Source organism: Salmo trutta, unplaced genomic scaffold, assembly GCF_901001165.1.
Source record: "Salmo trutta unplaced genomic scaffold, fSalTru1.1, whole genome shotgun sequence".
In the NCBI taxonomy this organism is placed as follows: domain Eukaryota; kingdom Metazoa; phylum Chordata; class Actinopteri; order Salmoniformes; family Salmonidae; genus Salmo; species Salmo trutta.
In genome coordinates this window covers 4,252,696-4,278,474 of record NW_021822992.1, presented here as the reverse complement: position 1 = coordinate 4,278,474, position 25,779 = coordinate 4,252,696, and the positions used below count along the sequence as shown (strand labels likewise).

Sequence of the window (25,779 nt, the reverse complement as noted above, 5' to 3'; positions counted from 1 at the left end):
TTATAGTAGAGTAGCCTGTCTTACTGTATGGTGTATTATAGTAGAGTAGCCAGGTGTATTATAGTAGAGTAGCCAGCCTTACTGTATGGTGTATTATAGTAGAGTAGCCAGCCTTACTGTATGGTGTATTATAGTAGAGTAGTCAGTCTTACTGTATGGTGTATTATAGTAGAGTAGCCTGCTTACTGTATGGTGTATTATAGTAGAGTAGCCAGCCTTACTGTATGGTATAGTAGAGTAGCCAGTCTTACTGTATGGTGTATTACAGTAGAGTAGCAAGTCTTACTGTATGGTGTATTATAGTAGAGTAGCCAGTCTTACTGTATAGTGTATTATAGTAGAGTAGTCAGTCTTACTGTATGGTGTATTACAGTAGAGTAGCCTGCTTACTGTATGGTGTATTATAGTAGAGTAGCCAGCCTTACTGTATGGTGTATTATAGTAGAGTAGCCAGCCTTACTGTACGGTGTATTACAGTAGAGTAGCCAGTCTTACTGTATGGTGTATTACAGTAGAGTAGCCAGCCTTACTGTATGGTGTATTATAGTAGAGTAGCCAGTCTTACTGTATGGTGTATTATAGTAGAGTAGCCAGCCTTACTGTATGGTGTATTACAGTAGAGTAACCAGTCTTACTGTATGGTGTATTATAGTAGAGCAGCCAGCCTTACTGTATGGTGTATTACAGTAGAGTAGCCAGCCTTACTGTATGGTGTATTATAGTAGAGTAGCCAGCCTTACTGTATGGTGTATTACAGTAGAGTAACCAGTCTTACTGTATGGTGTATTATAGTAGAGCAGCCAGCCTTACTGTATGGTGTATTACAGTAGAGTAGCCAGCCTTACTGTATGGTGTATTATAGTAGAGTAGCCAGTCTTACTGTATGGTGTATTATAGTAGAGTAGCCAGCCTTACTGTATTGTGTATTATAGTAGAGTAGCCAGCCTTACTGTATGGTGTATTACAGTAGAGTAGTCAGTCTTACTGTATGGTGTATTATAGTAGAGTAGCCTGTCTTACTGTATGGTGTATTATAGTAGAGTAGCCAGGTGTATTATAGTAGAGTAGCCAGCCTTACTGTATGGTGTATTACAGTAGAGTAGCCAGCCTTACTGTATGGTGTATTATAGTAGAGTAGCCTGTCTTACTGTATGGTGTATTATAGTAGAGTAGCCAGGTGTATTATAGTAGAGTAGCCAGCCTTACTGTATGGTGTATTACAGTAGAGTAGCCAGCCTTACTGTATGGTGTATTACAGTAGAGTAGTCAGTCTTACTGTATGGTGTATTATAGTAGAGTAGCCAGCCTTACTGTATGGTGTATTATAGTAGAGTAGTCAGTCTTACTGTATGGTGTATTATAGTAGAGTAGCCAGCCTTACTGTATGGTGTATTACAGTAGAGTAGCCAGTCGTACTGTATGGTGTATTATAGTAGAGTAGCCAGTCGTACTGTATGGTGTATTATAGTAGAGTAGTCAGTCTTACTGTATGGTGTATTATGGTAGAGTAGCCAGCCTTACTGTATGGTGTATTACAGTAGAGTAGCCAGCCTTACTGTATGGTGTATTATAGAGTAGCCAGTCTTACTGTATGGTGTATTACAGTAGAGTAGCCAGTCTTACTGTATGGTGTATTATAGTAGAGTAGCCAGTCTTACTGTATGGTGTATTATAGTAGAGTAGCCAGTCTTACTGTATGGTGTATTACAGTAGAGTAGCCAGTCTTACTGTATGGTGTATTATAGTAGAGTAGCCAGTCTTACTGTATGGTGTATTACAGTAGAGTAGCCAGTCTTACTGTATGGTGTATTACAGTAGAGTAGCCAGTCTTACTGTATGGTGTAATACTGTGGTATTCTGGACGCAGTAACTGCAGTAGACTGTGGTATTCTGGACGCAGTAACTGCAGTAGACTGTGGTATTCTGGACGCAGTAACTGCAGTAGACTGTGGTATTCTGGACGCAGTAACTGCAGTAGACTGTGGTATTCTGGATGCAGTAACTGCAGTAGACTGTGGTATTCTGGACGCAGTAACTGCAGTAGACTGTGGTATTCTGGATGCAGTAACTGCAGTAGACTGTGGTATTCTGTACGCAGTTACTGCAGTAGACTGTGGTATTCTGCACGTAGTAACTGCAGTAGACTGTGGTATTCTGGACGCAGTAACTGTAGTAGACCGTGGTATTCTGGATGCAGTAGCTGCAGTAGTCTGTGGTATTCTGGACGCAGTAACTGCAGTAAAACTGTGGTATTCTGGACGCAGTAACTGCAGTCGACTGTGGTATTCTGGAGGCAGTAACTGCAGTAGACTGTGGTATTCTGGATGCAGTAACTGCAGTAGACTGTGGTATTCTGGACGCAGTAACTGCAGTAGATAGTGGTATTCTGGACGCAGTTACTGCAGTAGACTGTGGTATTCTGGACGCAGTAACTGCAGTAGACTGTGGTATTCTGGATGCAGTAATTGCAGTAGACTGTGGTATTCTGGACGCAGTAACTGCAGTCGACTGTGGTATTCTGGAGGCAGTAACTGCAGTAGACTGTGGTATTCTGGATGCAGTAACTGCAGTAGACTGTGGTATTCTGGACGCAGTAACTGCAGTAGATAGTGGTATTCTGGACGCAGTTACTGCAGTAGACCGTGGTATTCTGGACGCAGTAACTGCAGTAGACTGTGGTATTCTGGATGCAGTAACTGCAGTCGACTGTGGTATTCTGGACGCAGTAATTGCAGTAGATAGTCGTATTCTGGAGGCAGTAACTGCAGTAGACTGTGGTATTCTGGATGCAGTAACTGCAGTCGACTGTGGTATTCTGGACGCAGTAATTGCAGTAGATAGTGGTATTCTGGATGCAGTAACTGCAGTCGACTGTGGTATTCTGGATGCAGTAACTGCAGTCGACTGTGGTATTCTGGACGCAGTAATTGCAGTAGATAGTGGTATTCTGGACGCAGTAACTGCAGTAGACTGTGGTATTCTGGATGCAGTAACTGCAGTCGACTGTGGTATTCTGGACGCAGTAATTGCAGTAGACTGTGGTATTCTGGATGCAGTAACTGCAGTCGACTGTGGTATTCTGGACGCAGTAACTGCAGTAGACTGTGGTATTCTGGATGCAGTAACTGCAGTAGACTGTGGTATTCTGGATGCAGTAACTGCAGTAGACTGTGGTATTCTGGACGCAGTTACTGCAGTAGACTGTGGTATTCTGGAGCTACACTTCCCCTTCCCTCTCCATCTATACAGCTACACTTCCCCTTCCCTCTCATCTATACAGCTACACTTACCCTTCCCTCTCCATCTATACAGCTACACTTACCCTTCCCTCTCCATCTATACAGCTTCACTTACCCTTCCCTCTCCATCTATACAGCTACACTTACCCTTCCCTCTCCATCTATACAGCTACACTTACCCTTCCCTCTCCATCTATACAGCTACACTTACCCTTCCCTCTCCATCTATACAGCTACACTTACCCTTCCCTCTCTATTAGAACTATACAGCTACACTTACCCTTCCCTCTCTATTAGAACTATACAGCTTCACTTACCCTTCCCTCTCTATTAGAACTATACAGCTTCACTTACCCTTCCCTCTCTATTAGAACTATACAGCTAAACTTACCCTTCCCTCTCCATCTATACAGCTACACTTACCCTTCCCTCTCCATCTATACAGCTACACTTACCCTTCCCTCTCTATTAGAACTATACAGCTACACTTACCCTTCCCTCTCCATCTATACAGCTACACTTACCCTTCCCTCTCATCTATACAGCTACACTTACCCTTCCCTCTCCATCTATACAGCTACACTTACCCTTCCCTCTCTATTAGAACTATACAGCTTCACTTACCCTTCTCTCTCTATTAGAACTATACAGCTAAACTTACCCTTCCCTCTCCATCTATACAGCTACACTTACCCTTCCCTCTCCATCTATACAGCTACACTTACCCTTCCCTCTCATCTATACAGCTACACTTACCCTTCCCTCTCCATCTATACAGCTACACTTACCCTTCCCTCTCTATTAGAACTATACAGCTACACTTACCCTTCCCTCTCCATCTATACAGCTACACTTACCCTTCCCTCTCATCTATTCAGCTACACTTCCCCTTCCCTCTCCATCTATACAGCTACACTTACCCTTCCCTCTCTATTAGAACTATACAGCTACACTTACCCTTCCCTCTCCATCTATACAGCTACACTTACCCTTCCCTCTCCATCTATACAGCTACACTTACCCTTCCCTCTCCATCTATACAGCTACACTTACCCTTCCCTCTCCATCTATACAGCTACACTTCCCCTTCCCTCTCTATTAGAACTATACAGCTTCACTTACCCTTCCCTCTCTATTAGAACTATACAGCTAAACTTACCCTTCCCTCTCATCTATACAGCTACACTTCCCCTTCCCTCTCATCTATACAGCTACACTTCCCCTTCCCTCTCCATCTATACAGCTACACTTACCCTTCCCTCTCTATTAGAACTATACAGCTTCACTTACCCTTCCCTCTCCATCTATACAGCTACACTTCCCCTTCCCTCTCCATCTATACAGCTACACTTACCCTTCCCTCTCTATTAAAACTATACAGCTACACTTACCCTTCCCTCTCCATCTATACAGCTACACTTACCCTTCCCTCTCCATCTATACAGCTACACTTACCCTTCCCTCTCCATCTATACAGCTACACTTACCCTTCCCTCTCCATCTATACAGCTACACTTACCCTTCCCTCTCCATCTATACAGCTACACTTACCCTTCCCTCTCCATCTATACAGCTACACTTACCCTTCCCTCTCTATTAGAACTATACAGCTACACTTACCCTTCCCTCTCCATCTATACAGCTACACTTACCCTTCCCTCTCATCTATACAGCTACACTTACCCTTCCCTCTCCATCTATACAGCTACACTTACCCTTCCCTCTCCATCTATACAGCTACACTTACCCTTCCCTCTCCATCTATACAGCTACACTTACCCTTCCCTCTCATCTATACAGCTACACTTACCCTTCCCTCTCCATCTATACAGCTACACTTACCCTTCCCTCTCCATCTATACAGCTACACTTACCCTTCCCTCTCCATCTATACAGCTACACTTCCCCTTCCCTCTCCATCTATACAGCTACACTTACCCTTCCCTCTCCATCTATACAGCTTCACTTACCCTTCCCTCTCATCTATACAGCTACACTTACCCTTCCCTCTCCATCTATACAGCTACACTTACCCTTCCCTCTCCATCTATACAGCTTCACTTACCCTTCCCTCTCCATCTATACAGCTACACTTACCCTTCCCTCTCTATTAGAACTATACAGCTACACTTCCCCTTCCCTCTCCATCTATACAGCTTCACTTACCCTTCCCTCTCCATCTATACAGCTACACTTCCCCTTCCCTCTCATCTATACAGCTACACTTACCCTTCCCTCTCTATTAGAACTATACAGCTACACTTACCCTTCCCTCTCTATTAGAACTATACAGCTACACTTCCCCTTCCCTCTCCATCTATACAGCTACACTTCCCCTTCCCTCTCCATCTATACAGCTACACTCCCCCTTCCCTCTCTATTAGAACTATACAGCTACACTTACCCTTCCCTCTCTATTAGAACTATACAGCTACACTTCCCCTTCCCTCTCTATTAGAACTATACAGCTTCACTTACCCTTCCCTCTCCATCTCCTCTGTGTTGAAGGCAAAGTCCTAGGGGTGGACAACACAGACAGATGAATCACAAGGCAAAGACCTCAGGGTGGACAACACAGACAGACAGATGAATCACAAGGCAAAGACCTCGGGGTGGACAACACAGACAGATGAATCACAAGGCAAAGACCTCAGGGTGGACAACACAGACAGACAGATGAATCACAAGGCAAAGACCTCGGGGTGGACAACACAGACAGACAGATGAATCACAAGGCAAAGACCTAGGGACGGACAACACAGACAGACAGATGAATCACAAGGCAAAGACCTCGGGGTGGACAACACAGACAGACAGATAAATCACAAGGCAAAGACCTCGGGGTGGACAACACAGACGAAAGATAAATCACAAGGCAAAGACCTCAGGGTGGACAACACAGACAGACAGATGAATCACGCTGTAAGATTGTATCTAAGATAAACACTTTCATTACCAAATGATAGAGATATTCTGGATCCTTCTGGTCATTATTGGCTCACTCATGCATTTGTCTGTGTGTCACGGTGGCTGGTTTAACCGTTGTCTCCAAAAGTGTCTCTCACCTGTCCAGTCCTCTGCAGGTGCCCGAAGTTGACGTCTGGGATGAACAGGACAGGCTGAGTGTCCAGGTCAGAGAGGGACTTGAAAAACATTGTATCTGACTTCCTGTCCAACGCTGCCAGGCTCCCATCCGTCCCTGGAACACGGGAGAGAAACAACATGTAAGGTTACTCGCGGTTAGTCTACATAGAACAACAACAAAAAACATCTGCACACCTACTGTCACAGGTACGCAGGTACGTAGGTTGACACGCCCTGACCTGAGAGAGCCTTTTTTATGTCTCTATTTAGGTTTGGTCAGGGTGTGATTTGGGTGGGCATTCTATGTCCTTTTTTTCTATGTTTTTCGTATTTCTTTGTTTTGGCCTGGTATGGCTCTCAATCAGGGACAGCTGTACATCGTTGTCGCTGATTGGGAGCCATACTTAGGCAGCCTGTTTTCCTTTGTGGGTAGTTATTTCTGTTTAGTGTTTTGCACCTGACAGAACTGTTGGTCGTTTTGTTATCGCGTCTAAAGCGTTCTCAGTAAATACATTTAATGATGAGCACTAACCACGCTGCATCTTGGTCCCCTCTGTCAGACGATCGTTAGTTACACAGGTACACAGGTGAGTAGGGAAAAAAATCATAAACTGAAGTCTGACGTCCAGTTGATTCAGATCCATGCAACCATCATCCACCTTCCCTGCCGCACCAGTCTGAATGTCCCGGTTGTCATAGGGATTAGACCAAAACGCAGCGGGAATATGTATATCTTTTTTTTTATTTTTGATGAAGGAGAAACAACTAAATACGTGAACGAAACGAAACAGTCCTGTCAGTTGCAACAAACACTAAACAAGGAATAACTACCCACAAAATCCCATAGAAAAAACACTCCTCTTAAATAGGACCTTCAATTAGAAGCAACGAGGAGCAGCTGCTTCCAATTGAAGGTCAACCCAATAAAACGCCACATAGAAATAGACATACTAGAACTAACATAGAAATAAACTAACAAGAACATAGCCAGACAAACCCCGAAACACTCTAAACAAACACCCCTCTTACATAAGAACATAGCCCAACAAACCCCGAAACACTCTAAACAAATACCCTCTGCCACGTCCTGACCAAACTACAATAACAAATAACCCCTTATACTGGTCAGGACGTGGCACTGAACCCCTAATCATAGCTTCCTGTTGAATCCAGACAGGTACTCTCGTTACCGCAGGAGAACTTCAGGACGTTAATAGCAACCGGTATGTTCTTTACCATTATCTCCATGGAAACTACTTATCTGACCTTTGGGCTTCATCCGGATCTGCTTCCTCTCCTCGCCACGGATTTTCCTTTCTGCTCCCTGTGGAATGGACGGGATGATTAATACCAGGGATTAGGAGGAGAGATGGAAACCTGGAATGGACGGGATGATTAATACCAGGGATTAGGAGGAGAGATGGAAACCTGGAATGGACGGGATGATTAATACCAGGGATTAGGAGGAGAGATGGAAACCTGGAATGGATGGGATGTTTAATACCAGGGATTAGGAGGAGAGATGGAAACCTGGAATGGACGGGATGATTAATACCAGGGATTAGGAGGAGAGATGGAAACCTGGAATGGATGGGATGATTAATACCAGGGATTAGGAGGAGAGATGGAAACATGGAATGGATGGGATGATTAATACCAGGGATTAGGAGGAGAGATGGAATGGATGGGATGATTAATACCAGGGATTAGGAGGAGAGATGGAAACCTGGAATGGATGGGATGATTAATACCAGGGATTAGGAGGAGAGATGGAATGGATGGGATGATTAATACCAGGGATTAAGAGGAGAGATGGAGACCTGGAATGCATGGGATGATTAATACCAGGGATTAGGAGGAGAGATGGAAACCTGGAATGGATGGGATGATTAATACCAGGGATTAGGAGGAGAGATGGAAACCTGGAATGGATGGGATGATTAATACCAGGGATTAGGAGGAGAGATGGAATGGATGGGATGATTAATACCAGGGATTAGGAGGAGAGATGGAGACCTGGAATGGATGGGATGATTAATACCAGGGATTAGGAGGAGAGGTGGAGACCTGGAATGGATGGGATGATTAATACCAGGGATTAGGAGGAGAGATGGAAACATGGAATGGATGGGATGATTAACACCAGTCCAGCCCACCTCCCACCCCCAGTCCAGCCCACCTCCCCAGCCCAGCCCACCCCACCTCCCATCTCCCCAGTCCAGCCATCCTTCCATCTCCCCAGCCCACCCCACCTCCCATCTCCCCAGTCCAGCCATCCTTCCATCTCCCCAGCCCACCCCACCTCCCATCTCCCCAGTCTAGCCATACTTCCATCTCCCCAGTCCAGCCATCCTTCCATCTCCCCAGTCCAGCCATCCTTCCATCTTCCCAGTCCAGCCCACCTCCCATCTCCCCAGCCCAGTCCAGCCCACCTCCCATCTCCCCAGCCCACCTCCCATCTCCCCAGCCCACCTCCCATCTCCCCAGCCCACCCCCAGGCCAGCCCACCTCCAGTGATGTAAAGTACTTAAGTAGTACATTAAAGTATTTTTACTTAAGTCGTTTTTTGGGGTTTCTGTACTTTACTATTTATATTTTTGACAACTTTTAATTTTACTTCACTACATTCTTAAAGAAAATAATGTACTTTTTACTCCGTACATTTTCCCTGACACCTAAAAGTACTTTATTGGCCAATTCACACACTTTTTAATTTTGATACAGTATATTTAAAACCAAATAGTTTTAGAGAGCCTTCCGTGGAGAGGTTTAGGGTTAATAAAGGTCAAAGAGAGAGACTCGCCTTGTCACAGAAGACCTTGATCTCAGAGAAGGCTCTGTGTGTGGGTGTGTTGCAGCGATGGTTATAGTTGTAAGTGTCTATCTGGATCATCAGAGGCATGCCCTTCACCCCTTTCTGGCAGGAGAAGTCTGTACTCAGACAGTTCACTGTGATGAATACCTGGTCGAGAGGAGAGAGAGTACAGGTTATATCTATATGAAATAGGGCAAGCACCATTACCGTATAACCCACTGTCATGAAAATAGACTGTCGTGAAAATAATAAAAATAAACATCATAAAGAAAACGTCCGGGGCATTCGTACGGTTTAAGTCTGTTTCTGCGATAACAACGTTGTCAGAATAATTTTGTATCCTAATGATAATAATTAACAAATCGATAAGCTTCGACTAATCCCCAAGGTTTGTAAGACTCTGGGTTTAATAATAATTAGTCAAAGACTCAGCTTTCTGAAAAAGGTTCTGTACAGTTTATTCACGAGAACGTTCTGAAGTCCATTATACAAAGACATTCATTGTATAACTCACTCCCCACTTACGCACATACCTCCACACGAACAGTAGGTGAGTTGTATCCCTCCCCAGAGTTCTCCCCACTGTTAATCACTACCCAGAGTTCTCCCCACTGTTAATCACTACCCAGAGTTCTCCCCACTGTTAATCACTACCCAGAGTTCTCCCCACTGTTAATCACTACCCAGAGTTCTCCCCACTGTATAACACTACCCAGAGTTCTCCCCACTGTTAATCACTACCCAGAGTTCTCCCCACTGTTAATCACTACCCAGAGTTCTCCCCACTGTTAATCACTACCCAGAGTTCTCCCCACTGTATAACACTACCCAGAGTTCTCCCCACTGTTAATCACTACCCAGAGTTCTCCCCACTGTATAACACTACCCAGAGTTCTCCCCACTGTTAATCACTACCCAGAGTTCTCCCCACTGTTAATCACTACCCAGAGTTCTCCCCACTGTTAATCACTACCCAGAGTTCTCCCCACTGTTAATCACTACCCAGAGTTCTCCCCACTGTTAATCACTACCCAGAGTTCTCCCCACTGTTAATCACTACCCAGAGTTCTCCCCACTGTTAATCACTACCCAGAATTCTCCCTACTGTTAATCACTCCCCAGAGTTCTCCCCACTGTATAACACTACCCAGAGTTCTGTTAATCACTACCCAGAGTTCTGTTAATCACTACCCAGAGTTCTGTTAATCACTACCCAGAGTTCTGTTAATCACTACCCAGAGTTCTGTTAATCACTACCCAGAGTTATGTTAATCACTACCCAGAGTTCTGTTAATCACTACCCAGAGTTCTGTTAATCACTACCCAGAGTTCTCCCCACTGTTAATCACTACCCAGAGTTCTGTTAATCACTACCCAGAGTTCTGTTAATCACTACCCAGAGTTCTGTTAATCACTACCCAGAGTTCTGTTAATCACTACCCAGAGTTCTGTTAATCACTACCCAGAGTTCTGTTAATCACTACCCAGAGTTCTGTTAATCACTACCCAGAGTTCTGTTAATCACTACCCAGAGTTCTGTTAATCACTACCCAGAGTTCTGTTAATCACTACCCAGAGTTATGTTAATCACTACCCAGAGTTATGTTAATCACTACCCAGAGTTCTGTTAATCACTACCCAGAGTTCTGTTAATCACTACCCAGAGTTCTCCCCACTGTTAATCACTACCCAGAGTTCTGTTAATCACTACCCAGAGTTCTCCCCACTGTTAATCACTACCCAGAGTTCTGTTAATCACTACCCAGAGTTCTGTTAATCACTACCCAGAGTTCTGTTAATCACTACCCAGAGTTATGTTAATCACTACCCAGAGTTCTGTTAATCACTACCCAGAGTTATGTTAATCACTACCCAGAGTTCTCCCCACTGTTAATCACTACCCAGAGTTCTGTTAATCACTACCCAGAGTTCTCCCCACTGTATAACACTACCCAGAGTTCTCCCCACTGTATAACACTACCCAGAGTTCTCCCCACTGTATAACACTACCCAGAGTTCTCCCCACTGTATAACACTACCCAGAGTTCTCCCCACTGTATAACACTACCCAGAGTTCTCCCCACTGTATAACACTACCCAGAGCTGTCCGTTCCTTTCCCCAGAGATTAGAGGAACCTTGAAAAGGACTCCCTGTCCTATCATATGTTTCTCATAGACCAACAGGGAGCGGGATAATGGCCTGTTTCAGACAGACCAACAGGGAGCGGGATAATGGCCTGTTTCTGACAGACCAACAGGGAGCGGGATAATGGCCTGTTTCTGACAGACCAACAGGGTGGGGATAATGGCCTGTTTCAGACAGACCAACAGGGTGAGGATAATGGCCTGTTTCTGTCAGACCAACAGGGTGGGGATAATGGCCTGTTTCTGACAGACCAACAGGGAGCGGATAATGGGCTTTTTCTGACAGACCAACAGGGTGAGGATAATGGCCTGTTTCTGTCAGACCAACAGGGTGGGGATAATGGCCTGTTTCTGACAGACCAACAGGGAGCGGATAATGGCCTGTTTCTGACAGACCAACAGGGAGCGGATAATGGCCTGTTTCTGACAGACCAACAGGGAGCGGGATAATGGCCTGTTTCTGACAGACCAACAGGAAGCGGATAATGGCCTGTTTCTGACAGACCAACAGGGAGCGGATAATGGCCTGTTTCTGACAGACCAACAGGGTGCGGATAATGGCCTGTTTCTGACAGACCAACAGGGAGCGCATAATGGCCTGTTTCAGACCAACAGGGAGCGGATAATGGCCTGTTTCTGACAGACCAATAGGGAGCGAAATAATGTCCTGTTTCTGACAGACCAACAGGGAGCGGATAATGTCCTGTTTCTGACAGACCAACAGGGAGCGGATAATGGCCTGTTTCTGACAGACTAACAGGGAGTGGATAATGGCCTGTTTCTGACAGACTAACAGGGAGTGGATAATGGCCTGTTTCTGACAGACCAACAGGGAGCAGATAATGGCCTGTTTCTGACAGACCAACAGGGAGCGGATAATGGCCTGTTTCTGACAGACCAACAGGGAGCGAAATAATGTCCTGTTTCTGACAGACCAACAGGGAGTGGATAATGGCCTGTTTCTGACAGACCAACAGGGAGTGGATAATGGCCTGTTTCTGACAGACCAACAGGGAGTGGATAATGGCCTGTTTCTGACAGACCAACAGGGAGCGGGATAATGGCCTGTTTCTGACAGACCAACAGGGAGCGGGATAATGGCCTGTTTCTGACAGACCAACAGGGAGTGGATAATGGCCTGTTTCTGACAGACCAACAGGAAGCAGATAATGGCACCACAGGTACGATGGAACTCATTGTTTACCACATACTGTATTCCAACATCCTCCAAAGATTTAGGACCCTAGAAATATTTTCACTTGTTAACTTTTCCACATCGCCGTCTCCTGTTCGGTGCTGAGGGTTGCCACTTCTGTTGGTAGCACTTTTATACAACGGTCCTGTTTCTCCTCACCTTGGCCTCGTCGTTGACGTCCCAGGTGAAGGAGACGGCGTTGTAGGCAATCTCTTCAACGTTCCCGATGGTGTTGAAGCTCTCTTTGTAGTCGGCTGCATGCAGAGAGGTCGGTCACAGGACATCAGTATCTCTAAAACACTAACTTTGATGTTTCATTTACACAGAGCATGTTAAAAAGAGCATTTCAAAATACCACACAGACACACACACGCACACACACACACACACACACACACACGCACTGTATGTCCACCTCTAAGACTCAAAATATTCCCTGCGGTAGCACAGTAGGAAATGTTTTTAACACTGCTAGCGTACGGATGATGAGAGTGTAACAGTTTACTTCCGTCCCTCTCCTCGCCCCGACCTGGGCTCGTCGAACCAAGGACCCTCTGCACACATCGACAACTGTCACCCCACGAAGCATCGTTACCCACCGCGCCCCAAAAGCCCTTGCAGAGCAAAGGGGAACAACTACTTCAAGGTCTCAGAGCGAGTGACGTCACCGATTGAAACGCTATTAGTGCGCACCGCCGCTAACTAGCTAGCCATTTCACATCGGTTACACCTATCCATTTCCCCATCGGTTACACCTAGCCATTTCCCCATCGGTTACACCTATCCATCTCCCCATCGGTTACACCTATCCATTTCCCCATCGGTTACACCTAGCCATTTCCCCATCGGTTACACCTAGCCATTTCCCCATCGGTTACACCTAGCCATTTCCCCATCGGTTACACCTAGCCATTTCCCCATCGGTTACACCTAGCCATTTCCCCATCGGTTACACCTAGCCATTTCCCCATCGGTTACACCTATCCATTTCCCCATCGGTTACACCTAGCCATTTCCCCATCGGTTACACCTAGCCATTTCACATCGGTTACACCTATCCATTTCCCCATCGGTTACACCTATCCATTTCCCCATCGGTTACACCTAGCCATTTCACATCGGTTACACCTATCCATTTCCCCATCGGTTACACCTATCCATTTCCCCATCGGTTACACCTATCCCTTTCCCCATCGGTTACACCTAGCACACTAAATTCACTTAAAGAAAAGATCAGTATTTGCAACATCTTCTGAGCCCGAATCAGATTCTAAGTATTTAGTTGGCACATCCACAAAGCACAGCGTTCAACACAGTTTTACAGGAAGATGAGATATAAAGATGTTGTATTGGGACAAGGCCACGTGACAGATAAAAGATTCCCTGTCTATTTACCTACAGTTTACTACTTCCCACAAGTTGAGACAAGTCCCCCCCCCACCACCCACCCCCCATGTTTCAGGCTAACAGCCCTGATGCAGTGACATCGCCACCGGGCCTCAGGAGGAATCGTGCCAGACCGTTAATCAAATCATCGCCCTGTGTCAGGTTTCACTACCGGTAACGTGAGGGCTCTCCTCCTCTCATCTCCCAGGTCTACCACCTGCTGGGGGGGGGTCTCCATTCCTAATATGTTAGGTACCTGGGGCAGTGGACCACACCTCTGGCTGATTCTTCCCCCACTGATTCTTCCCCCTCCCCGCTGTATTCCCCATCTGTTACTGTCTAGGAATTGGGAGGGTTTCTCCATGGAAATGTAGACTGGTTATGAGTCGTAGTGTGCATCAGTAACATGAGAAAAGACAGACAAGAGAGAGGAGTGGTATCGAAACGGTCTTTCCTTTACCTGGGCTTTGGCTCAAAAGACACTGTGGCTTTCCTGGAGGATACTGATATCATGGTTGATCAAGTCAATGTGGGAAAAGGCATGTTGAGTTTACCGATGTCTAGGACCCTCTGTTTGGCAGAGTGTTGCCTGGAGTACCAGTACGTTAGTTAGGGTTAGTTAGGGTTAGTTAGGGTTAGTTAGTTGTTCTTACCGATGTCTAGGACCCTCTGTTTGGCAGGGTGTTGCCTGGAGTACCAGTACGTTAGTTAGGGTTAGTTAGGGTTAGTTAGGGTTAGTTAGTTGTTCTTACCGATGTCTAGGACCCTCTGTTTGGCAGGGTGTTGCCTGGAGTACCAGTACGTTAGTTAGGGTTAGTTAGGGTTAGTTAGTGTTAGTTAGCTACAGTTAGTTGTTCTTACCGATGTCTAGGACCCTCTGTTTGGCAGGGTGTTGTCTGGAGTACCAGTATGTTGGTTAGTTAGGGTTAGTTAGGGTTAGTTAGGGTTAGTTAGTTACAGTTAGTTGTTCTTACCAATGTCTAGGACCCTCTGTTTGGCAGGGTGTTGCCTGGAGTACCAGTATGTTGGTTAGGGTTAGTTAGGGTTAGTTAGGGTTAGTTAGGGTTAGTTAGTTACAGTTAGTTGTTCTTACCGATGTCTAGGACCCTCTGTTTGGCATGGTGTTTCCTGGAGTACCAGTACGTTAGTTAGTTAGGGTTAGTTAGGGTTAGTTAGGGTTAGTTAGTTACAGTTAGTTGTTCTTACCAATGTCTAGGACCCTCTGTTTGGCAGGGTGTTGCCTGGAGTACCAGTATGTTGGTTAGGGTTAGTTAGGGTTAGTTAGGGTTAGTTAGGGTTAGTTAGTTACAGTTAGTTGTTCTTACCGATGTCTAGGACCCTCTGTTTGGCAGGGTGTTGTCTGGAGTACCAGTACGTTAGTTAGGGTTAGTTAGGGTTAGTTAGTTGTTCTTACCGATGTCTAGGACCCTCTGTTTGGCGGGGGGTTGCCTGGAGTACCAGTACGTTAGTTAGGGTTAGTTAGTTACAGTTAGTTGTTCTTACCGATGTCTAGGACCCTCTGTTTGGCGGTGTGTTGTCTGGAGTGCCAGTACTTCCAGTGTTTCAGCTGCTCATCTCTGTCCTTATCATCACTGAACGTCACCATCACCACACTCTAGAGAGAATACAGTACATTCAGCTCAATACCCAGTACATCATTATCCAGGCTAGGCTTCAGCTCAATACCCAGGACATCATTATCCAGGCTAGGGTTCAGCTCAATACCCAGGACATCATTATCCAGGCTAGGGTTCAGCTCAATACCCAGGACATCATTATCCAGGCTAGGGTTCAGCTCAATACCCAGGACATCATTATCCAGGCTAGAGTTCAGCTCAATACCCAGTACATCATTATCCAGGCTAGGGTTCAGCTCAATACCCAGGACATCATTATCCAGGCTAGGGTTCAGCTCAATACCCAGGACATCATTATCCAGGCTAGGGTTCAGCTCAATACACAGGACATCATTATCCCTCACCTGCACAACACTCTGGCTCCTCCCCCTCTCCCTCACCTGCACAACACTCTGGCTCCTCCCCCTCTCCCTCACCTGCACAACACTCTGGCTCCTCCCCCTCTCCCTCACCTGCACAACACTCTGGCTCCTCCCCCTCTCCCTCACCTGCACAAGACTCTGGCTCCTCCCCCTCACCTGCACAGCACTCTGGCTCCTCCCTCTCCTGCACAACACTCTGGCCCCTCCCCCTCTCTCTCACCTGCACAGCACTCTGGCTCCTCCCTCTCCTGCACAACACTCTGGCTCCTCCCCCTCTCCCTCACCTGCACAACACTCTGGCTCCTCCCCCTCACCTGCACAACACTCCCTGCCTCTTCCCACTGCCTACTCACCCGCACTTTGCTGAATGGATTGCGTCGGCCCTTGTTGGCTCCGCCCATCTCGCGCAGCGTCACGGCGTAGAACTGTCCCTTGTTCAGGTAGGTCATAGGCCCCTCCCTCTGCTTCTGATTGACAGACCTGGGCGCCTCTAGAGAACACTGGAAAGTGTCACTGTTGAGAAGAGGACACTGATGTGTGTTGAGCGCAACCACACTACCCTTCATGGACAAAGGCCTATTGAATACAATGGAATTGAATTAGAGTAGTGGTAGCAGTATGGTAGTGGTAGCAGTATGGTAGTGGTAGCAGTAGAGTAGTGGTACCAGTAGAGTAGTGGTAGCAGTATGGTAGTGGTAGCAGTAGAGTAGTGGTAGCAGTAGAGTAGTGGTAGCAGTATGGTAGTGGTAGCAGTATGGTAGTGGTAGCAGTATGGTAGTGGTAGCAGTATGGTAGTGGTACCAGTAGAGTAGTGGTACCAGTATGGTAGTGGTAGCAGTAGAGTAGTGGTAGCAGTAGAGTAGTGGTAGCAGTATGGTAGTGGTAGCAGTATGGTAGTGGTAGCAGTAGAGTAGTGGTAGCAGTAGAGTAGTGGTAGCAGTAGAGTAGTAGTAGCAGTAGAGTAGTGGTAGCAGTATGGCAGTGGTAGCAGTATGGTAGTGGTAGCAGTATGGTAGTGGTACCAGTAGAGTAGTGGTACCAGTAGAGTAGTGGTAGCAGTATGGTAGTGGTAGCAGTATGGTAGTGGTAGCAGTAGAGTAGTGGTACCAGTAGAGTAGTGGTAGCAGTAGAGTAGTGGTAGCAGTATGGTAGTGGTAGCAGTAGAGTAGTGGTACCAGTAGAGTAGTGGTACCAGTAGAGTAGTGGTAGCAGTATGGTAGTGGTAGCAGTAGAGTAGTGGTAGCAGTATGGTAGTGGTAGCAGTATGGTAGTGGTAGCAGTGTGGTAGTGGTAGCAATATGGTAGTGGTAGCAGTATGGTAGTGGTAGCAGTATGGTAGTGGTAGCAGTATGGTAGTGGTAGCAGTAGAGTAGTGGTAGCAGTATGGTAGTGGTAGCAGTAGAGTAGTGGTAGCAGTAGAGTAGTGGTAGCAGTAGAGTAGTGGTAGTGGTAGCAGTATGGTAGTGGTAGCAGTATAGTAGTGGTAGCAGTATGGTAGTGGTAGCAGTATAGTAGTGGTAGCAGTATGGTAGTGGTAGCAGTAGACAAGTGGTAGCAGTGTAGTAGTGGTAGCAGTAGAGTAGTGGTAGTGGTAGCAGTATGGTAGTGGTAGCAGTATGGTAGTGGTAGCAGTGTGGTAGTGGTAGCAGTATGGTAGTGGTAGCAGTATGGTAGTGGTAGCAGTATAGTAGTGGTAGCAGTATAGTAGTGGTAGCAGTATGGTAGTGGTAGCAGTATGGTAGTGGTAGCTGTAGACAAGTGGTAGCAGTGTAGTAGTGGTATCAGTATGGTTTTGGTAGCAGTGTGGTAGTGGTAGCAGTATGGCAGTGGTAGCTGTAGACAAGTGGTAGCACTGTAGTAGTGGTAGCAGTATGGTGGTGGTAGCATTGTCGTAGTGGTAGCATTATGGTAGTGGTAGCAATATAGTAGTGGTAGCAATATAGTAGTGGTAGTAGTATGGTAGTGGTAGCAGTATAGTAGTGGTAGCAGTAGACAAGTGGTAGCAGTATGGTAGTGGTAGTAGTATGGTAGAGGTAGTAGTGTGGTAGTGGTAGTAGTATGGTAGTGGTAGCAGTATAGTAGTGGTAGCAGTATAGTAGTGGTAGCAGTGTGGTAGTGGTAGCAGTGTGGTAGTGGTAGCAGTATGGTAGTGGTAGCAGTGTAGTAGTGGTAGCAGTATAGTAGTGGTAGCAGTAGAGTAGTGGTAGCAGTATAGTAGTGGTAGCTGTAGACAAGTGGTAGCAGTGTAGTAGTGGTAGCAGTATGGTAGTGGTGCCTGTAGAGGTTAAAGACAGTCAGTCGGTAACTAACGCTCCAGGCTGACTGTAGAGGTTAAAGAGAGTCAGTCGGTAACTAACGCTCCAGGCTGACTGTAGAGGAAAGAGACAGTCAGTCGGTAACTAATGCTCCAGGCTGACTGTAGAGGTTAAAGAGAGTCAGTCGGTAACTAACGCTCCAGGCTGACTGTAGAGGTTAAAGAGAGTCAGTCGGTAACTAACGCTCCAGGCTGACTGTAGAGGTTAAAGAGAGTCAGTCGGTAACTAACGCTCCAGGCTGACTGTAGAGGTTAAAGAGAGTCAGTCGGTAACTAACGCTCCAGGCTGACTGTAGAGGTTAAAGAGAGTCAGTCGGTAACTAACGCTCCAGGCTGACTGTAGAGATTAAAGAGAGTCAGTCGGTAACTAACGCTCCAGGCTGACTGTAGAGGAAAGAGACAGTCAGTCGGTAACTAATGCTCCAGGCTGACTGTAGAGGTTAAAGAGAGTCAGTCGGTAACTAACGCTCCAGGCTGACTGTAGAGGTTAAAGAGAGTCAGTCGGTAACTAACGCTCCAGGCTGACTGTAGAGGTTAAAGAGAGTCAGTCGGTAACTAACGATCCAGGCTGACTGTAGAGGTTAAAGAGAGTCAGTCGGTAACTAACGCTCCAGGCTGACTGTAGAGGTTAGAGAGAGTCAGTCGGTAACTAACGCTCCAGGCTGACTGTAGAGGTTAGAGACAGTCAGTCGGTAACTAACGCTCCAGGCTGACTGTAGAGGTTAGAGAGAGTCAGTCGGTAACTAACGCTCCAGGCTGACTGTAGAGGTTAAAGACAGTCAGTCGGTAACTAACGCTCCAGGCTGACTGTAGAGGTTAGAGAGAGTCAGTCGGTAACTTACGCTCCAGGCCGACTGTAGAGGGATTCGTCCCCTCCTATAGAAGGTGATGGTCTGTATCTCTGTATTATAAATACACAACAGAACAGTCATGTCAGAAGATATTAAATGGCAGAAAACAGGAACAACAGAATAGTCACGTCCTGGCCAGTATAAGGGGTTATTGGTTATTGTAGTTTGGTCAGGACGTGGCAGGGGGTGTTTGTTTTATGTGGTTCGGGGTTTGTTGGGATATGTCCTTATGTAAGAGGTGTGTTTGTTTTATGTGTTCCGGGGTTTTTGGGTATTGTTCTATGTTTTGTATTTCTATGATTTTCTATGTTGTGTATTTCTTTGTTGGCTTGGTATGGCTCTCAATCAGGAACAGCTGTACATCGTTGTTGCTGATTTGGAGTCATACTTAGGTAGCCCTTTTTTCACTTGTGTTTTGTGGGGAAGTTGTTTTTGCACTGCTGCGTGTAGCCTGCAAGACTGTTTGTCGTTCGTTTGTTTTCTTGTTTTCTTTATGTGTTCAATAAAAGTAAATATGAGCACTCAACCCGCTGCGCCTTGGTCTACTCCATACGACGACCGTTCCAGAACTTCCCCTCCACCAACAGACCAAGCAGCGGGGGAAGGAGCAGCAGAGGAACTATGTGGACTACAAGGAATCATGGACATGGGAGGAGATCCTGGACGGGGCTGGACCATGGCACCAGGCTGGTGAATACCGTCGCCCACCGGAGGAGATAGAGGCAGCCAAGGCGGAGCGGCGGCGTTATGAGGCTTTGTACGCGCCGATTGGGAAGCACGAGAGGCACCCCCAAGTCATTTTTTTTTGGGGGGGGGGGGCACACGGACAGATCGGCGGAGCCGAGGATGGAACCAGAGCCAGTCGGGGTGAAATTGGAGGTGAGCGAAGCAGAGACTGTAAAGGAGTTGATGGGAAAAGTGGAGGAGAAAGCTATGAGAGAGCTGCTGTGTTGGTGTTTTAGGCACGACATTCGCCCTACGGAGCGTGTCCTCAAATTTATGTCACCTGAGTCAGCTCTCCATACTTGTCCTGAGGTGCGTGCTAGCCGTCTGGTGAAGACAGTTCCAGCCCCACGCACTAGGCTTCCAGTGCGTCAGCCCAGTCCAGCTTGTCCTGCTCCTGCTCCTCGCACTAGCCCTGTGGTGCGTGTCCCTAGTCCGGCACATCCTAAGCCAACTCCACGCATCAGGTCTTCAGTGCGCAGTCCCCGTCCAGAGCTTCCGACGACAGTGCCTCGTCCAGAGCTTCCGGCAACAGTGCCTCGTCCAGAGCTTCTGGCAACAGTGCCTCGTCCAGAGCTTCCGGCGACAGTGCCCCATCCAGAGTGTCCGGCAACAATGCCCCGTCCAGAGTGTCCGGCGACAGTGCCCCGTAGAGAGACGGCCCACAGTCCGGAGCCAGCAGAGACGGCCCACAGTCCGGAGCCAGCAGAGAAGGCCCACAGTCCGGAACCGGCGCAGCCAGAGTCGCCCTACAGTCCGGAACCGGCGCAGCCAGAGTCGCCCTACAGTCCGGAACCGGCGCAGCCAGAGTCGCCCTACAGTCCGGAACCGGCGCAGCCAGAGTCGCCCTACAGTCCGGAGTCGGCGCAGCCAGAGTCGCCCTACAGTCCGGAGTCGGCGCAGCCAGAGTCGCCCTACAGTCCGGAGTCGGCGCAGCCAGAGTCGCCCTACAGTCCGGAGTCGGCTCAGCCAGAGTCGCCCTACAGTACATCACAGACAGAGTCGCCTTCCAGTACGACGCAGCCAGAGTCGCCCGTTGCGAGGGTTCCCAGTCCGGGGTCGACGCAGAAGGACCTCGCTCTATAGACGTTACATAAGTGGGGTGAGCCAGGGGTGGAGCGGGGTCTGCGTCCCGTTCCTGAGCCACCTCCGTAGGGGGGAGTATTGGGAAGGGGGGGGTGTTGCAGAAGCACCGTCGGTGACGGTGGCCACCCTCCCTTCCCTCCCATGTAGTTTTGGGATTTTTTTTTTGGTTTGTTGTGGGTATTTGTTTTGTTGGGTTTTGTTTCAGGTGCATCCGGGGTCTGCACCTTTGGGGGGGGGGGGTACTGTCACATCCTGACCAGAATAAGGGGTTATTTGTTATTGTAGTTTGGTCAGGACGTGGCAGGGGGTGTTTGTTTTATGTGGTCCGGGGTTTTTGGGTATTGTTCTATGTTTTGTATTTCTATGATTTTCTATGTTGTGTATTTCTTTGTTGGCCTGGTATGGCTCTCAATCAGGAACAGCTGTACATCGTTGTTGCTGATTGGGAGTCATACTTAGGTAGCCCTTTTTTCACTTGTCTTTTGTGGGAAGTTGTTTTTGCACTGCTGCGTGTAGCCTGCAAGACTGTTTGTCATTCGTTCATTTTCTTGTTTTCTTTATGTGTTCAATAAAAGTAAATATGAGCACTCAACCCGCTGCGCCTTGGTCTACTCCATACGACGACCGTTACAAGTACAGTCATGTCAGAAGATACGGGACTATAGTGTCATTAACCAGCAGAAACAGGAACAACAGAACAGTCATGGCTGAAAAGGTTTTGCTCCAGTTGATCATAATTGATTGGATTCAAAGGAATAACAAAACATGTAGACCCCATCCCACTCTGCTCCAGGCCTCACCTCCTGCTCCTCAGGGTAGGAGGCATCATCGGTGCTGTCTGGAGAACTCTTCTGGCTCTGTTCCTCCTTCATGTAGCCTCTGTGTCTCACAACATGGCTGACCAAGGAACCATGGTCAACATGGCTGACATGGCTGACCAGGGAACCAGGGTCAACATGGCTGACCAGGGAGCCATGGTCAACATGGCTGACATGGCTGACCAGGGAACCAGGGTCAACATGGCTGACCAGGGAACCAGGGTCAACATGGCTGACCAGGGAACCAGGGTCAACATGGCTGACATGGCTGACCAGGGAACCATGGTCACAGGGATTGATCTGCTCATAAACCACCCGGACCTGCTGCTGCTCCCCCTCTCCCCTGTACGATCCCCCAGGCGCCCCCGGACCCCCAGGAGCCATGTAGCAAGACGTCTGGTCCTCAGTCTTCACCACAGCTCCCACTGCCTCCCCAGGCGCCCCTCCATACCCTTGCCTGTCTGTACAGTCCAGCTGCTGGATGTTTAGAGACAAGTTGACAGGTTCAGATTTTGGCACTTGAACGCGATTCTCCATGTTCTCTAGGTTCCTCTGGGTGTTAGAGGCTGATGTCTCTGCTGCTTTAGAGCTGGGCAGCAGTCGCTTGTCTCTTGGGATCTAGGAAGAACAATCACACACCACAGATTTATCACCAAGGAGGGTTATTGGCTCACTTCAAACATTGTGAAACCGTAAGTATACAACTTAGCTCTGACGTTGACCTGTCAGATTTCACATCAGAGTCTTAGCCAGCAGCACGTTGATCCACCTTATAGTGGTCGTAGAGCAGTCTAACCCCTGACCTCTCACCTTATAGTGGTCGTAGAGCAGTCTAACCCCTGACCTCTCACCTCATAGTAATCGTAGAGCAGTCTAACCCCTGACCTCTCACCTTATAGTGGTCGTAGAGCAGTCTAACCCCTGACCTCTCACCTCATAGTGGTCGTAGAGCAGTCTAACCCCTGACCTCTCACCTTATAGTGGTCGTACAGCAGTCTAACCCCTGACCTCTCACCTTATAGTGGTCGTAGAGCAGTCTAACCCCTGACCTCTCACCTTATAGTAATCGTAGAGCAGTCTAACCCCTGACCTCTCACCTTATAGTGGTTGTAGAGCAGTCTAACCCCTGACCTCTCACCTTATAGTGGTCGTAGAGCAGTCTAACCCCTGACCTCTCACCTTATAGTGGTCGTAGAGCAGTCTAACCCCTGACCTCTCACCTTATTGTGGTCGTAGAGCAGTCTAACCCCTGACCTCTCACCTTATAGTAATCGTAGAGCAGTCTAACCCCTGACCTCTCACCTTATAGTGGTCGTAGAGCAGTCTAACCCCTGACCTCTCACCTTATAGTGGTCGTAGAGCAGTCTAACCCCTGACCTCTCACCTTATTGTGGTCGTAGAGCAGTCTAACCCCTGACCTCTCACCTTATAGTAATCGTAGAGCAGTCTAACCCCTGACCTCTCACCTTATAGTGGTCGTAGAGCAGTCTAACACCTGACCTCTCACCTTATAGTGGTCGTAGAGCAGTCTAACCCCTGACCTCTCACCTTATAGTGGTCGTAGAGCAGTCTAACCCCTGACCTCTCACCTTATAGTGGTCGTAGAGCAGTCTAACCCCTGACCTCTCACCTTATTGTGGTCGTAGAGCAGTCTAACCCCTAACCTCTCACCTTATAGTAATCGTAGAGCAGTCTAACCCCTGACCTCTCACCTTATAGTGGTCGTAGAGCAGTCTAACCCCTGACCTCTCACCTTATAGTGGTCGTAGAGCAGTCTAACCCCTGACCTCTCACCTTATTGTGGTCGTAGAGCAGTCTAACCCCTGACCTCTCACCTTATAGTAATCGTAGAGCAGTCTAACCCCTGACCTCTCACCTTATAGTGGTCGTAGAGCAGTCTAACACCTGACCTCTCACCTTATAGTGGTCGTAGAGCAGTCTAACCCCTGACCTCTCACCTCATAGTAATCGTAGAGCAGTCTAACCCCTGACCTCTCACCTCATAGTAATCGTAGAGCAGTCCCAGAGTGGCAGCACTGTCCTCGTCTCCATTGATGCTCATCATGGCCTTGGTGGCTGCAGTCAGCGGGTTCTCCAGATTGGTCTTCCATTCCTCGTCCTCACTGCTGAAGGACCTCCGCGACGGGGCAAACATCTCGTTGGGCACCACCACCACCAGACGCTTACTGGAGGACACAACCCAATCACCAGACGCTTACTGGAGGACAACACCACCACCAGACGCTTACTGGAGGACACAACCCAATCACCAGACGCTTACTGGAGGACAACACGATCACCAGACGCTTACTGGAGGACAACACCACCACCAGACGCTTACTGGAGGACACAACCCAATCACCAGACGCTTACTGGAGGACAACACAATGAGACAACACGACCACCAGACGCTTACTGGAGGACAACACGACCACCAGACGCTTACTGGGGGACAACACAATCACCAGACGCTTACTGGAGGACAACACAATCACCAGACGCTTACTGGAGGACAATACAATCACCAGACGCTTACTGGAGGACAGCACCACCACCAGACGCTTACTGGAGGACACAACCCAATCACCAGATGCTTACTGGAGGACAACACAATGAGACAACACAATCACCAGACGCTTACTGGAGGACAACACGACCACCAGACGCTTACTGGAGGACACAACCCAATCACCAGACGCTTACTGGGGGACACAACACAATGAGACAACCCAATCACCAGACGCTTACTGGAGGACAACACAATGAGACAACACGACCACCAGACGCTTACTGGAGGACAACACAATCACCAGACGCTTACTGGAGGACAACACAATCACCAGACGCTTACTGGAGGACAACACAATCACCAGACGCTTACTGGAGGACAACACAATCACCAGACGCTTACTGGAGGACACAACCCAATCACCAGACGCTTACTGGGGGACAACACAATGAGACAACCCAATCACCAGACGCTTACTGGAGGAAACAACACAATGAGACAACACAATCACCAGACGCTTACTGGAGGACAACACGACCACCAGACGCTTACTGGAGGACACAACACAATGAGACAACACAATCACCAGACGCTTACTGGAGGACACAACACAATGAGACAACACGATCACCAGACGCTTACTGGAGGACACAACACAATGAGACAACACAATCACCAGACGCTTACTGGAGGACAACACAATGAGACAACACGACCACCAGACGCTTACTGGAGGACAACACAATCACCAGACGCTTACTGGAGGACAATCCCTAGAAAAATATTCCTCACCGCAGGGAAACTTCAACCAGTAGGACACAATACAACAACATTACCAGATGCTTGCTATTGGACACACTCATCGATATTCCCACTATTGGACCCACCCATCGATATTCCCACTATTGGACCCACCCATCGATATTCCCACTATTGGACCCACCCATCGATATTCCCACTATTGGACACACCCATCGATATTCCCACTATTGGACCCACCCATCAATATTCCCACTATTGGACCCACCCATCGATATTCCCACTATTGGACCCACCACATTGGGAAACGGTGGGACATGAGAGAACATGTTCATTGTGTCATTAAAGAGCATTCGCCACCATGTCTGCCAAGCCGCTACTGTTGCTGTAAATTCTGCCCCGGGCTGTTTCTCACCAAGCTGCCACCATTTTACATTTTTTAAGTCATTTAGCAGACGCTCTTATCCAGAGTGACTTACAAAATTGGCTGCATTCGCCTTATGATATCCAGTGGAACAACCACTTTACAATAGTGCATCTATATCTTTTTGGGGGGAGGGAGGGGGGTGAGGGGGGGGGCTGGGGGGGGCTGAGGGGTCTGGGGGGGTAGAAGGATTACTATATCCTATCCCGGTATTCCTTAAAGAGGTGGGGTTTCAGGTTTCCTGTCTCCCTGACTCTGTTCATGGTATCCCTCGGGTTGATTAAACTGCAGCATATGTTATTAAACTACAGTAAATCATAAATGTATTGATTTTTTATTATTTTTTTCCTCACAAAATATAACCTCTCACAGTATTTCTCAATAACAAATGATACATTTCATTCCTAAAAGTTGTTTTTTTTCTACTCCAAG

The 25,779-nt window shown here is 47.6% G+C and overlaps 1 protein-coding gene across 6 annotated transcripts in view; it reads right to left on the bottom strand.

Annotated features, from left to right (window-relative positions):
* The window catches only part of LOC115187891 (grainyhead-like protein 2 homolog), a 48,611-nt gene that overhangs the window by 21,680 nt on the left and 1,152 nt on the right, over positions 1–25,779 (bottom strand). For 5 of the 6 annotated variants that reach the window (XR_003876161.1, XM_029746936.1, XM_029746939.1 and 2 more), the window contains exons 2-11: positions 23,655–23,841; positions 21,638–22,273; positions 19,020–19,078; positions 16,217–16,376; positions 15,368–15,479; positions 12,638–12,732; positions 9,127–9,285; positions 7,590–7,647; positions 6,305–6,438; positions 5,718–5,755 (exon numbers count right to left, since the gene is read on the bottom strand). Coding sequence is in view for 5 of the 6 variants with exons in the window: in XM_029746936.1 (XP_029602796.1) it covers positions 5,718–5,755; positions 6,305–6,438; positions 7,590–7,647; positions 9,127–9,285; positions 12,638–12,732; positions 15,368–15,479; positions 16,217–16,376; positions 19,020–19,078; positions 21,638–22,273; positions 23,655–23,841 (1,638 nt within the window). In the remaining variant the exon portion in view is untranslated. The remainder of the gene's footprint in view (positions 1–5,717; positions 5,756–6,304; positions 6,439–7,589; positions 7,648–9,126; positions 9,286–12,637; positions 12,733–15,367; positions 15,480–16,216; positions 16,377–19,019; positions 19,079–21,637; positions 22,274–23,654; positions 23,842–25,779) is intronic. The other variant, XM_029746940.1, reaches the window with a different exon arrangement.